The 12,525-nt window shown below is 61.0% G+C and overlaps 1 protein-coding gene across 2 annotated transcripts; it reads left to right on the forward strand.

Moving 5' to 3' along the window:
* The first annotated feature begins 54 nt into the window (after positions 1–54).
* HDGFL2 (HDGF like 2) lies at positions 55–12,129 on the forward strand. Of its 2 annotated transcripts, none has more exons than XM_026086882.1 (16): positions 55–190; positions 2,777–2,853; positions 2,936–3,074; positions 5,108–5,287; positions 5,728–5,844; positions 6,026–6,097; positions 6,491–6,638; positions 6,864–6,939; positions 7,050–7,335; positions 8,131–8,225; positions 8,721–8,791; positions 9,182–9,252; positions 9,358–9,459; positions 9,554–9,767; positions 10,712–10,841; positions 11,143–12,129. In XM_026086882.1, the coding sequence occupies exons 1-16, from the start codon at positions 119–121 to the stop codon at positions 11,234–11,236; spliced, it is 1,944 nt and encodes a 647-aa protein (XP_025942667.1). In that variant the 5' UTR covers positions 55–118; the 3' UTR covers positions 11,237–12,129. The 2 variants fall into 2 exon arrangements, with proteins under 2 accessions (XP_025942667.1, XP_025942657.1); XM_026086872.1 differs by having other exon boundaries at positions 11,140–12,127.
* Positions 12,130–12,525: the final 396 nt, after the last annotated feature.

Below are 12,525 nucleotides of genomic sequence, written 5' to 3' on the forward strand. Positions count from 1 at the left end.
GCGGGGCGGGGGCGGGACATCCTGCGGGCCCAGGGCTGGTCTCCGCCCCCCCCGGTTGCCCGGTGCTGCCCGCGGCCTGGGCCTCTGCCGCCGCCGCCCCGCCCCGCCCGCGGCCGCCATGCCGCACAGCTTCAAGCCCGGAGACCTGGTCTTCGCCAAGATGAAGGGGTACCCGCACTGGCCGGCCCGGGTGAGCCTGCGGGGGCCGCGCCGGCGCCCGCGCCGGGATGGGGAACGCGACCCGGGACGGGGGTCCCGTGCCGGCRCCCGCACCGGGACGGGAGTCCGGTACCGGCCCCCGTACTGGGATGGGGAATCCCGAACCGCGATGGGGCTCTGGCGCCGGAATGGGGGGCCGGTACCGGCACCCGTACCGGGATGGGCTCCGGTACCGGGATGGGGGTCTGGTACCGGGATGGGGGTCTGGTACCGGGATGGGGGTCCGGTACCGGGATGGGGGTCTGCTACCGGCACCCATACCGGGATGGGGATCCAGTGCCAGGATGGAGGTCTGGTACCAGCACCTGTTCTGGGATGGGGGCCCAGTACCAGGATGGGGGTCCGGTACTGGGATGGGAGTCTGGTACCAGCACCTGTTCCGGGATGGGGATTCGGTACCGGGATGGGGGTCTGGTACCGGGATGGGGGTCCGGTACCAGCACCCATACCAGAATGGGGGTCTGGTACCGGCATCCGTACCGGGACGGTGTCCGGTACTGGGACAGGAGTCTGGTACTGGGATGGGGGTCTGGTACCGGCACCTGTTCTGGGATGGGGGTCCGGTACCGGGATGGGGGTCTGGTACCGGCACCTGTACCAGGATGGGGGTCCGGTACTGGGATGGGGGTCCGGTACTAGCACCTGTTTTGAGATAGGGGTCCAGTACCGGGATGGGTGTCTGGTATTGACACCTGTACCGGGATGGGGATCTGGTACCAGCACCTGTACCAGAATGGGGGTCTGGCACCAGTACCTATACTGGAATGGGGGTCTGGTACTGGGATGGGGATCCAGTACCAGCATCCATACCAGGATGGGGGTCCAGTACCAGTACCTGTACTGGGATGGGGAATCCTGAACCGGGATGGGGGTCCCGTACCAGGACCTGCACCGGGATGGAGGCCTGCACCAGCATCTGCCCCGAGGCAGGGTGAGGGGCCCCTACYGGCACCCGTTCTGGGACCTGCCCCYGGAGGGATGGGGTGTCCCRTACGGAGAGGGGGGAACGAGGGAGTTGTGGGCCACCCCGGTCCCCAGACCCAGCACCTTGGAGAAGTCCTGCCRGGAGCTCAGCCCTCACCCTCCATCCTCATCCTCCAGCCCGCCCRGCAAGGCCCTGCCCCTGCGAAGACCCCAATTCCCCTTTCCTCCTCCCCGCCTGGAAGTCCCCCACGCTGGGCCCTGGCTCGGTGCTGTCCCACGCTGGGGAGAGCGGGAGGAGGCCTGTGTTTGGGGAGGGATGGGGGAGAGCTCTGGGGTCCGGGGCGTTGCGCCTCGGCGGGGACGGGGCAGCGGTTGGGAGGCGGTGGGGGGACACTGGGGCTCCTGCCTAGGTGCGACATGTGCCGGGGGTGCGACCGAGTGCCGGCAAGGTGCTGGATCGGAGGGTACCGCYGCAGCTGGTGGGGTGCAGACGGGGCGAGGGGCGATGGATGGCAGGCTGGGGGCACGACTGGTCCTGGCTGCGAGCTGTTAGACGGGGTGACAGTGTTGTAACGCCTGGAGGAGACCTGGAAGAGCAATTAGAGCGGGGGCAGTGTGTAGGAAGTGCTGTGGACTAACGAGGAGGGCCTGGGGGGACACRGAGCATGAGGCAGAATGGGGGTTTGGACGGAGGTCTCCGGTTGTACCTGTCGGCAGCTGAGGGAAAGTTCATCCATCTGGAGGTGTCTGATGGCAAGAGATGGCAGGTGGAAACCGTGTGGGAGTGGGGCCGGCAGGTGTCGGGGAGGCTCTGGGTGCTGGAGACGACGATGCTTGGCCGCACTGCACCGCGAGATCTAGGATACCGTCCCCACCGCCCCTGCGCTTGCCTAGTGCCGGGTGCCCGGCTCCGGGAGGACTCGGTCGTTCCAGGAGGGCGCTCGTGTTGCCGGCGTCTGCAGCCTGTCCTGCTTTAGCTCGCTTGCTCCTTGGGGGAAGGCTCCTCTCCGAAGACTTCCCCAGCACGCGGGGCAGCCCCTGCGCACCCCCGAGGCTCCTGCCTGCAGCTGCGCCCCCAGCCTAGACCACGTGGAAGCAGACTGACGGGCGCTGGAGCCAGCGCAGCGTGCGGGACGAAGACAGGGTTGCCCGTGTGTCCTGCTGGCAGCTGGGCTTCTCCTGTGGCCTGTCTCCAGCCAGGAAGGACCCTCCGGCCACCCGCTGGAGCAATCACCCATCGGGCTGGAGGGGGTTCCCTCGGGCGACCAGCCGCGCCGCCCCGATGGGTGGCTCGTGCGATGGATCTCTGGGGAGTAGCACAAGGCCCGCGTTTCCCTGGGTGTTGAGCCCGGCAGTGGAGAGACGAACCCACGCCTTCGTGCCAAGCTCTAGCCATAGAGCATCCGTGCTGGATCCCTTCTGTTACTCTTCTAGAGATCCCGCTCAGCCGTAAAGCTGCATTAGGACTCTGTGCGTAGCAAGTTCCCTGTCGGGGTGCTTTGTGGCCGTGCTTGCCTCCAAGTGTGTGTGTGCGCGCTGGAGTCCGACGCTGCTAGCCGGGGCTAACGTGCCTTGCAGAGGACATGCTCAAGCCGCTCTCTCTGACCACCTCCTGCTTTGGGTTTCCTTTCAGATCGATGACATCGCGGACGGCGCTGTGAAACCCCCGCCGAACAAGTACCCCATCTTCTTCTTCGGCACTCACGAGACGTAAGCGCTGCCTCGCTCCTCTCTCCGGGCTTTGCCCCGCTTGCCTCTGCTCTGGGCTCACCTCTGCTTTGTTTCTCTCCAGCGCCTTCTTGGGCCCCAAAGACCTGTTCCCCTATGAAAAGTATAAGGACAAATATGGGAAACCAAACAAGAGAAAAGGCTTCAACGAGGGATTGTGGGAAATCCAGAACAACCCTCATGCCAGTTACAGTGCCCCTCCGGTGAGTGTGGGCCTTGCGTGGCGGGGGGTCAGCGAGGACGTGGGCTGCTGAGCGCCTCCATCTCTCCTCTCCTCCGAGTCACTCTCCTCCTTTTTCTGCTTCTCATTGCTATGGTGTCTACGCGCTTCTGTGTCACAGATCAGCTTTCTCAGGGTTGAAATAGCTTCCCTTTCCTGCCCTCCCTCTCTCTGCGAAAGAGTCAGCCCTCCTCGTCCTCCGAGAGGTAGGCACCTTTGCCCCATCTTCGAGATGGAACCGGGAATGTGCTTTGCGTGGCTTGCCCAAAGCCACGGAGGATTTCTTTGTTGGAGCAAGAACTGAGACTTGCTAGTCCCCGGCTCGCAGCCCTGTGCGTAGACTGTTGGGCAGTCCCTCTCTTCATCCATTTCTGAGGTCCTGGGCCAAAAGCCACTGACCGCTCCTTCAGTGGGCTTTGGAGCAGGCCGGGAGACAGCTGTTTGCTGACAATTGTTTGTGTGTACGAGGGACACTTTGTAACCATAATTGTATGATACAATTTATTGTATAGTGATCTTCAAAGAAGGCGTCCAAAGCAGCTTCATAGGCAGTTGGTCTGAAGAGACAGAGGAAGGTTTTTAAGGTGAGCTACAAAGACAAGATGGCCTTGAGGTAGGCAGGCTCAGATGTGTAGGGAATGAGCCACTCCTGGCTGTGCTGCTGCCAGTGCAGGAGAGAGGATGTGGTTTGGAGCGAGTAGCTGTGGGAGATGGTTGACCCAAGATCGCAGATGTAGGATAAGGTGAGACCATGGAGGCGCTTGAAAACCTGGAGAACAGCTTCAGCTTGTACACAGAGGTGGGCGGGAGGTTGGTGACGGTGAGAGAGGCAGCACCCACTTTGCCCAGAGACCCCTCAGTGCCACCCTGACCTCCCAGCAGGTTTAGGAAGCCCCTTCCAGAAGGGCCTGTTGTGATTGAGAGGTGCTGTGGTTGAGGCAACACCAAAGGTCCCAGCAAGATCGGAGGTTCACTAACACCAACTGCCATCTTGTGATTGAAGCAGCTGGAAAAGCAGAAGAGGAGACTGAAGTAGAGTCTTTTTTTGCTTTTGAGACCAAAATGAAGAAAGACGCCAGGAAAAGTCAAAGATGAGGAGGCCTTTCCAGCAGGAAGGCTTCAGTGCTGGAAGAATCCCGCACTAGGGAACGCCAGACCTGCCAGGCAGGAAGAGAATGAAACAGTCCAGAAGATGGGTGCTCAGTCACCTTCACCTTGGTGTGATGTGCTTGCATGAGGAACTTCATGATGGGCTGATGAAAAGCCAGGAGACCTTTCCTACAAGGGGCCGCAAGAGTGAGGAAACAGGACAAAAGAGATCCCAACTGGGCGAGAGCAGCGGCTGCCACGCTAGACTCCTCCTGTGGGGCTTTCCAGGGGGAAGGTGTATGAGGTGCAGTGGGGTGAAGCCAGTGAGAAGGAAGAGGCCTGACCTGAGATGAGGGCTGTCAGACAGTTTGCTGGAGACCAGCCGCTTGCTGCTGCTGGAGGAGGGACTGAGCTGAGCCACCAAGCCCAGCTTTTGTGGCACCTCTAGGGCAGGGGAAGGCTGGGATCTGCTCACCCACGGGGACCATCAAGTCTAGGCTTCTCCAAGGGTCTTATGTGGGCCCAGGCTTTGGCAGAGTGCAAGGGTGCTGGGGGAGAGGGGAGTGAGGCAGCAGGAGGTGGAGGCTGAGCTGGGGGATCCAGAGGGAAGGTCTTGGAGGGGGCGGTATGTAAGGGGCCTTGGGAAGGGGGCGCAGGGGAATTAGAAGGGGGTCGGCTGAGCGTCCTCTTTAAAGGGCTGCGTAATGTTGTCCCTCCGCCCCAGAGCCATGCTGAAGGGTTCTGGCTCCTGTCAGCAGGACCTTGCCAGGAGGGGATGCTGCCCCGTGGTCCTCTCTGTGTGCACACCTCTCCGCTCAGCGCTGCTGTCCATCGCTCCTCACCCTTTTGTGTCCCCTCTCCTCTCCATCCTGATGTGTTGCAGACCTGCTGGGGCAATGACGCAGTTCTTGTCTCCACTGTCTTTAGCCTGCGAGCTCCTCTGACAGTGATGTTCCTGAGAACGACCCGATGGGGGGAAGCGATGCAGGCGATGATGAGGAAGACGCTGCCATGGCTGCAGCCGCCGTGGAGAAAATGGAAAGCGATGAGGACTCAGACCGAGGCAGTGACCACAGTGGACTCAAGCGAAAGTCATTGGCTATGAAAGTGAGCATGGGCTGAGGTGCTTCCAAGCGGTGGGGAATGGGAGGGTGTCCTGATCCGGAGGAAGTTGTGAGATGGTGGTTGGGCCCACCACTGAGCTGCCCCTCCCTCCAGAGTGAAACACAGCATGTCAAACCTGTCCTGGCAGGAGGTGAAGAAGCCAACTCCCTCTGCATGCTCCAGTGGGAGACTGGGTTCAGTGTGTGTTCAGGAGTCTCACAGCCATCTCGCTTCGTCCGTGAGATGCTGGGGCAACCAAGCCCTGATGCAGCTTGCAGTTAGGAGTGAGGCCAGAGCTGCATGTTTCTTCTGAGCGCACCTGGCTGCTCTTGCAGGGCTGATGAGGGAGAGGTGGGCAAAGCCCCTTGCTAGGAAGTGTTTGCTCTCTGTCATGGGTGGAGAGGGGGTGGGCTGCTCTCACATCATCAGTTCTTGGCTATCAGATGCCGGTGGCGAAACGGCCTCGGAAATCTTCCAGTGACCTGGATCAGGGCAGCCCCTCACTGACAGAAGAAGAGAACTCGGAAACGTCTTCTGAGTCGGAGAAAAACAGTGACCAGGTGAGCAGGTTTGGGGATGTGTTTGTGTGGAGGCTGGCGAGGTGGTGCTGAAAGGGCCGTAGGAAGAGCATTGCCGTCTGCGGGGGCGATGGCACTGAGTGAGGGCGTGGGGGAAACCGACTGGCTTCCTAAGCCACCATGAGACTGTTGCCCATTTCTTAGCATCTGTGTTTTCCTCCAGGACTTCACTCCCGAGAAGAAGCCAGTGGCCAGGGCTCCCCGGAGGATGCCTGCAGGAGGGAGGAAGAAGAAGGTAAAAGCCTCCTGGAGTGGCTGGCTTTGTGCATTGCTGCTTTGCTCTTTGCCACTCTCCCCTGAGAGGCAAGTCAGCCTGTAGCCGAGGGATGTGGCTTTTGCCGGTCTCTGGCATGGCCTGTTGCTAGAGGAGGGGGAGACTTCATGCACCCAACCCAGACCTGCTCTGCGGCGCTGCGGGAGAGAAGCGGGAGAGGAGGCTGAGCTCTGCGCTGCCTGGAGCAGGGACAGGGAGGATGGGAGAGCTCTGCCACGGGCTGTTTGTAGGTTTGATGGTAGAAGGGACCTTGCTTGTGTCTCAGTGGCCTGGCTGGGTCCTTTGCTCCTGTGTTTTGGGGCATACTGCTGGCCACCCCCATTCCCCCCATCCAATCCCACTCTGTGCTTGCAGAAAGTAGAGTCTGGCTCTGACTCAGACTCCAAAGTGGACTCGGACTCAGAGATGGGAAACGCAACTGTGGACATGACCAAGTCGGACTCCAACTCCGATTCAGATTCGGATGTGTCTGTGAAGAAAGCTCCGCGGGGCAGGAAGCCAGGTAATGCCAAGGAGATCTCATCTACCACAGCTGGGCCACTGCTGGCTTCCTCAGGAGACTGGAAAGCATGCGAGGTTGGGGGGTCCTGCCAGGCACTGCGGGGGGCCTTTTCACTGTGGACGTTTTCCAGCCCAAAGCTGAATGGCCGTCAGTTCCCCTGATCAGAGCTGCTTTAACAGAGCAATGACCTGGGCTCCTGCTGAACATCTGTCTGTTGTCTTGCAGCTGAGAAACCCCCTCCAAAGCCCCGCGGCAGGAAACCGAAGCCCGAGCGTGTCCCGACCAGCTCCAGCAGCGACAGGTGAGATTGGCCACAGCACGACTGGGACACTGTCACCCCCAAGGCTGGGCTGGGGGGTCGCCGGTGTCCCCTCCTGCACGAGGGGTCCCAGCATGCTCTGTCTTTTGCAGTGACAGTGACAGCGACGTGGACCGCATCAGTGAGTGGAAGAGGCGGGACGAAGAGCGGCGGCGGGAGCTGGAGGAGAAGAGGAAGAGGGAACAGGAGGAAGAGATCCGTCGGCTCCGGGAGCAGGAGAAGGAGGAGAAAGAGAAGAGGAAGGAGAAAGCAGAGAAGGGCGAGGAGATGCACTCGGAGAGTGAGAGCAGCGCAGATGATGAGGTGGCCAAGAAGGGCCGGAAAGGCCGGACCAAGGCCCCCTCCTCCTCAGACTCCGAACTAGAGCTTGAGAAAGAGGTGAGCGCAGATCTGTGGGGGTGTGGGGAGCTGGGGGCAAACACACGCAGCCCATCCCCTACCTGTCAGGTCAGCAGGGACCTCCAGGACTGGCAGTGACCTGCTGTCTTGGTCCTCTGTCACCCTGGAGTTGCCTGGAGAGCACTGGGAAGGGTTGTGTCCTCGGGCAGCTCCACACCTTGTGAAAAGGAGCTGTTCCCCCAGCCCAGGATCCCCCCATCCAGCCGCAGGCCTGGCATCTCTGTGGTGCTCTCTCTCCCATGACAGTCGTACTGGTTGCTCTGCCGTCAGCCCCAGAGCTTAGGGAAGGGTTAGCAGGACTCGGCTGAAGCTCAGAGAAAGGTTGCTTAGGGCTCCTAACCGTGCTGCCTGGTGGTCAGAGGCGAGGTCTCCCTTTTAGCCTGGTGACAGTTTCTCCATGTGGAGCGGGGATGAGAAAGCAGCACAAAGATCTGAGATCTGGGAGGAAGCACAGGTCTGCCCACACAGGCAGTCAGGTACCCCGAGGCCGGGTGGGCCAGTTTAGGGACGAGGAGGTTTGCTTCTGGAGCAGYGCGTGGCCGTGGTGTAGCCAGGGTCCTTTCTTATCTGGTGCTGGGGATGGCCCTGCGTGCAAACCGATGGCACCGGTCACCGGCGACTTGAGGCAGTGCGGGAACGGCTGCTGGCTGCTCATGGTGCTGGATCGCCCGCAGCCAGGGCCAGGAGGACTGGAGTGGTCCATGACACCGTCTCCCCGCAGCAGGGAGGGCTCTGCTGCAAGCCGCTCTCGCCTGCATTGTTCTCTCCTCGAAGGTAAAGAAGCCGGCAAAGAAGCAGCCCTCAGAGTTGTCAAGGAAACCGAATCAGAAGGAGAAGAGAGGCCGAGCGGAGGAGAAACCGCGGAACAAGTCAGCATCTCCCTTCCCTGTGCTTGGTGCTTTCTTCCTCCGGGGACAGGGCTGTTCCTTTGCCGGTGCCCAGTCCATCCTGACTGAGACCCTGGGGTGGGGATGGGGGTCCCTTCTGGAGCTCTCTGCGACAGCAGCACCTGTGGAGAGGCTGGGGCTGTCTTCTCCCCTTCCTTCTCCCAGCGCTGAAGGGGCTGGAGGAGGTGTTTGAGGGGCCCCAGTCTGAGCTTCTCTCTTATTTTTGGACTCTGATGTTGCAGGGGAAGATCCCGGGGGGATCTCAGGACACGGTTGCGTTGGGCTCTGCCTTTCTGCAGTCCCGGGATGCTGGGGCGTGGGGGAGCTGCTGTCTCAGGGCTCCTGTCTGCGAGCTGGGAGATGTGTGTGGAAGCATGGGTGGAGCRTGGCTGTCTCATGCCCTATCAGGCAGGACAGTGGTTTCAGGCCTGCAGGCATCCTCTGAACAATCTTACTTCTTTCCTTTTCCTCCTGTAGACCTTTGAAAGTGGAACGAGGCCGGAAGAAGTCTGACCTGATCCCGGAAAGGAGGATGGAGAAGAAAAAGGGTGAGAAAGCGGTTGCTCCTGACATAGGAGGAGATGGTTGGGGAGGGGAAAACAGAGAGAGAGAAGGGATCCAGAACTGGTTCCCCCATCTCAGAAGGGGAGCATCTGTCCAGCAGGGACCTGTGTGGTTGCACTGGGGCCCTGCCCAGCGCTGCTGTGGTCCTGGCGTGGTGTTGGAAAGTGTTTACAGTGCAGAGACAGTGAGCTTCCCTCCAGATCTCAGCACACCCCAGTCGTCTGCCTTGGAGAGACTCCTGGGGCCTTGCCTGGCTTTGGAGACGTGGGATAAGACCAAACCCCTGCTGAGGGAGAGGTCTCGGGCTCTGGGCAGTCGCGTGTTCTCCACCAGAGGCCAGTGACCTGATGCCTCGCCTCTCTCTTGCTGTTCAGAGCCCACAGTTGAAGAGAAACTTCAGAAGCTTCACAGTGAGATCAAGTTTGCCCTGAAGGTGGATAACCCGGTGAGTGTCTGGGGATGCTTTATTCCTCCTGCTGCCTGTGCATGGCCAGATGTAACCCGCAGAAGGACTTCCAGGCAGTTTCTGATCTTGGTGCCATCCTTGCAGGACATCAAGCGGTGTCTGAATGCGCTGGAGGAGCTGGGCTCACTCCAGGTCACCTCTCACATCCTCCAGAAGCACACTGATGTGGTGGCTACTCTGAAAAAGGTATGGTGGAGGGCTAAACTCCCAATGCCGGGAGCGAGCCTTTTTGGGCCGGCTTGGCTTCAAAGTGTGTCCCTCCTCCCCCTTTCTGTTGCAGATCCGTCGCTATAAAGCTAACAAGGACGTGATGGAGAAAGCCGCCGAAGTCTACACCCGCTTGAAGTCACGCGTCCTGGGACCAAAGATGGAAGCGATCCAGAAAGCCAACAAAGCTGGGCTTGAGAAGGACAAGGGGGACGCGGAGAAGGGCCAGGAGAAGTTGTCGGGTGGAGAGACACGGAATGAGAAGGGTGAAGAGGAGACGAATGCTGGTAACGCTCCCTGCACGTCTCGAGGCGGTTCCCTGGCTTGTCTGGACGTGTAGCAAGCCCAGGGCCCTTCCTCGGGCACGGCAGCTCCTGCTGGGGCCCACGGCCTTCGTTGAGCCAGGGACGTAAACGGGGACAGCTCTGGGCCTCAGCGGTGGAGGGGATCGGCAGCCACATGTGGCATCTCTTGTCCCTCGGTCGCTGGGTGCTGCAGGCGGTGGGAAGGGGCTCGTGGGAATCCCTGTCTGCCAGCGCCTCTTTTTTTTTACTGCAGCTTGTGGGAGAGGGCAGGGGCTGCCGAGCCGCCTGGAGAAAGGGGCAGTTTAATCCCAGCTTCCCCAGCGGAGCATGTCTAAACCCAGGGACTGCGCATTTGGCTGGGGGTTTGTGGGCTGAGTATCAAACACTCGTGGCAGTGAGAGCAGAGGCTAAACCTCAGTGCCCACACCCTGCCTCTGTGTGCCTCTGGGCCAGCTTTTGGGCCAGGATAGCTCCACACTGCCAGCTTGAGCGCTTGCCCAGGGCACCGGGGAGATGGAGGAATTCGGAGACGCCCTTGGATGCCTGCTCGGGCTCTTGCGCAGGCAGCTGATGACTGGGATCTTCCGTCGTTACGTGGCTGTGTGCCCAGCGGGGTCGCTGGCTGGGGACGTCCTCGTGGTGCTGCAAGAGATGGTGCCTTCCCGGAGGAGCTGGTGGGGAAAATCCACTCTGACGGCTGCTCTGGGCTTGGGGAATTGAGTGTCTGGGCTCTCCTCCTCCTAGCTGCTGGGGTCGGGCTGGACTGGGCATCCAGGGGCTGTGGGCTCGGCCACGAGGCCCTGCGGGAGCAGGGACAGTCTGCCTTGCTCTGGCCATGAGTCCTCGCGTTGCCCAGCCCTCGTGGGCTGGGGTGGATGAGATCTACCGTGGGGGCTCGGGCGTCTAAACCTCTCTCTTCCCTTTAGACTTGTCAGGCCCTGTGAACGGTGAGTCCTTGTCCSAAAAAGCAGAGGGCGCAGAGGAGAAGGAGCGAGACAAAAGCCAAGGGCCCGGAGCTGGAGAGCTGGAGGCATCTGCCGAAGAGACCCACAACAAGTGAGCGAGTGAGGGGCAGAGCAGGGCCCCGGCTGCGGCCGCTGGGATGTGCAGCACGTGGGGGTCTTGGGAGCTCCTGGCCCCTCTGGATCTGACGCACTTCCAACCTCAGCCCTCTGGGAAGCTGTGCACAGCCACTTTTGGGGGAGCTTGTGGGGTCTGCAGGGCTGCTCCTGGCTTGGGAAGGTGCCTGGACCTTGGGAGAGGCGATGCCATGGGCAGGGGGGAGGCAGGCAGTGACCCTGGGGAGAGGCCGGGAGGGGAGAGGCTCTCGCTGAGGTCTCTGTGCTCTCCCCAGCAGYGTGCAGGACTATCCCAACGCCGACCGGGCCGGGCCGGAGCGGGAGAGAGCTCGCGGGGAGTCAGAGTCTGTGGATGATGCGGAGGAGAGCTGAGGCTGCGGGTCCCGCCTGGAGGAGGATGCTGAGGGGGCCGCGCTGCCCGCGGCGGAGGGAGACCGGCCTCTGCCTTGCCCCGTGTTTGAGTTACTTCACTAAGTCACACAGTAGCTGATGTCCTAGGTCTTGTCCCGTGCCCCCGACCCTGTGAAAGCACCGAACTCGGGGGGAGACTGTGCTGTTTGTCTGTATTTGTCCCCTCGTTTGTTTTTTTTTTCCCCCCCCACCTAATTTCTTGTGATTTCAACCRACATGAAATGAATATAAAGGGTTTTTTAATGAAAAAAAAAAAGATCCCTATTGTCTATTTCTTGAGGCATCGCTGGCTGTGACGAGGGGAGGGCAGGAGGGTCCCTCTTCCCTCTGCCCCCCTGCCTGGGGCCGTGACCAGAAAAAGCCCCCGCGGGCTCCCCTTCCCCCTGGCCCTGGCCCACCCCCGAGCGGGGACCAGGCACCCGTGGGTGTCCCTGTCCCGGCCGGTGCCGGCTGTAGYGCAGCGGGGGCCACAGGCCCGGGCACTCGCTGGGGGACGGGTAGGGCCTGGCTGCGGATCCAGGTGCGTCCTGCTGAACCGAGTTTCTTTCTTCTTGATTTTTCCAGTGCCCACGCTGGGGGCAGCTGTGCTGGGCCCTGCCTTGGAAGCGGGGGSGCTTCTCGCACCAGTCGGGGATCCCCCTTCCCCCTGGTCTGAGCCCTTTCCCCCATCGTGATGTCCCCTCCGGCYGGAGGCAGCTGAGAGAGCTGCTGGAGCCTGGTCCCGCTGCTCCCGTGGAGGCAGCAGGGCTGGGCACCAGCTTTGGGGTAAAATAAAGTGAAAATTGTGTATTCTCTCCTCTCTCAGCCGGGGGACTCATCGGGGGCGGCATCCTGCCTTGTGCTGGGCAGCATCTTGCCCGTCTGTCTGTCTTTCTGCTCTTTTGCAAGGATCTGAAGCTTTTGTATATGCAAAATAAAGATGTTCCCAGCTCAAACAGCCGCTGCGTCCTTGAGTCCTGTTTGTGCCGCGAGCCGCTCGCTCGCGAACTGCCGCAGCAGCAGCCGGGGGGAGGCCGTTTGCCCTGCGGCCGCTGCGAGGCTGCTCTTGCTGTAACTCGGCCCTGGGGAGCCCGTGTTTTGTTTTCCAGGGCTGATTTCATGCTCCAACCCTCCCTAAACAAAACCCAAATAAAACCCAAACAAACCCTGTGCGCCTCTTGCCCAATTCCCGGGAAGCGGGAGGTGAAGGGAATCACCGGGCGAGATGGGCCGGGCACCGCTGCCCGATGCAGGGCCGAGGGTTCAGCTGC

Source organism: Apteryx rowi, unplaced genomic scaffold, assembly GCF_003343035.1.
Source record: "Apteryx rowi isolate R43461 unplaced genomic scaffold, aptRow1 scaffold_1199, whole genome shotgun sequence".
NCBI lineage: Eukaryota > Metazoa > Chordata > Aves > Apterygiformes > Apterygidae > Apteryx > Apteryx rowi.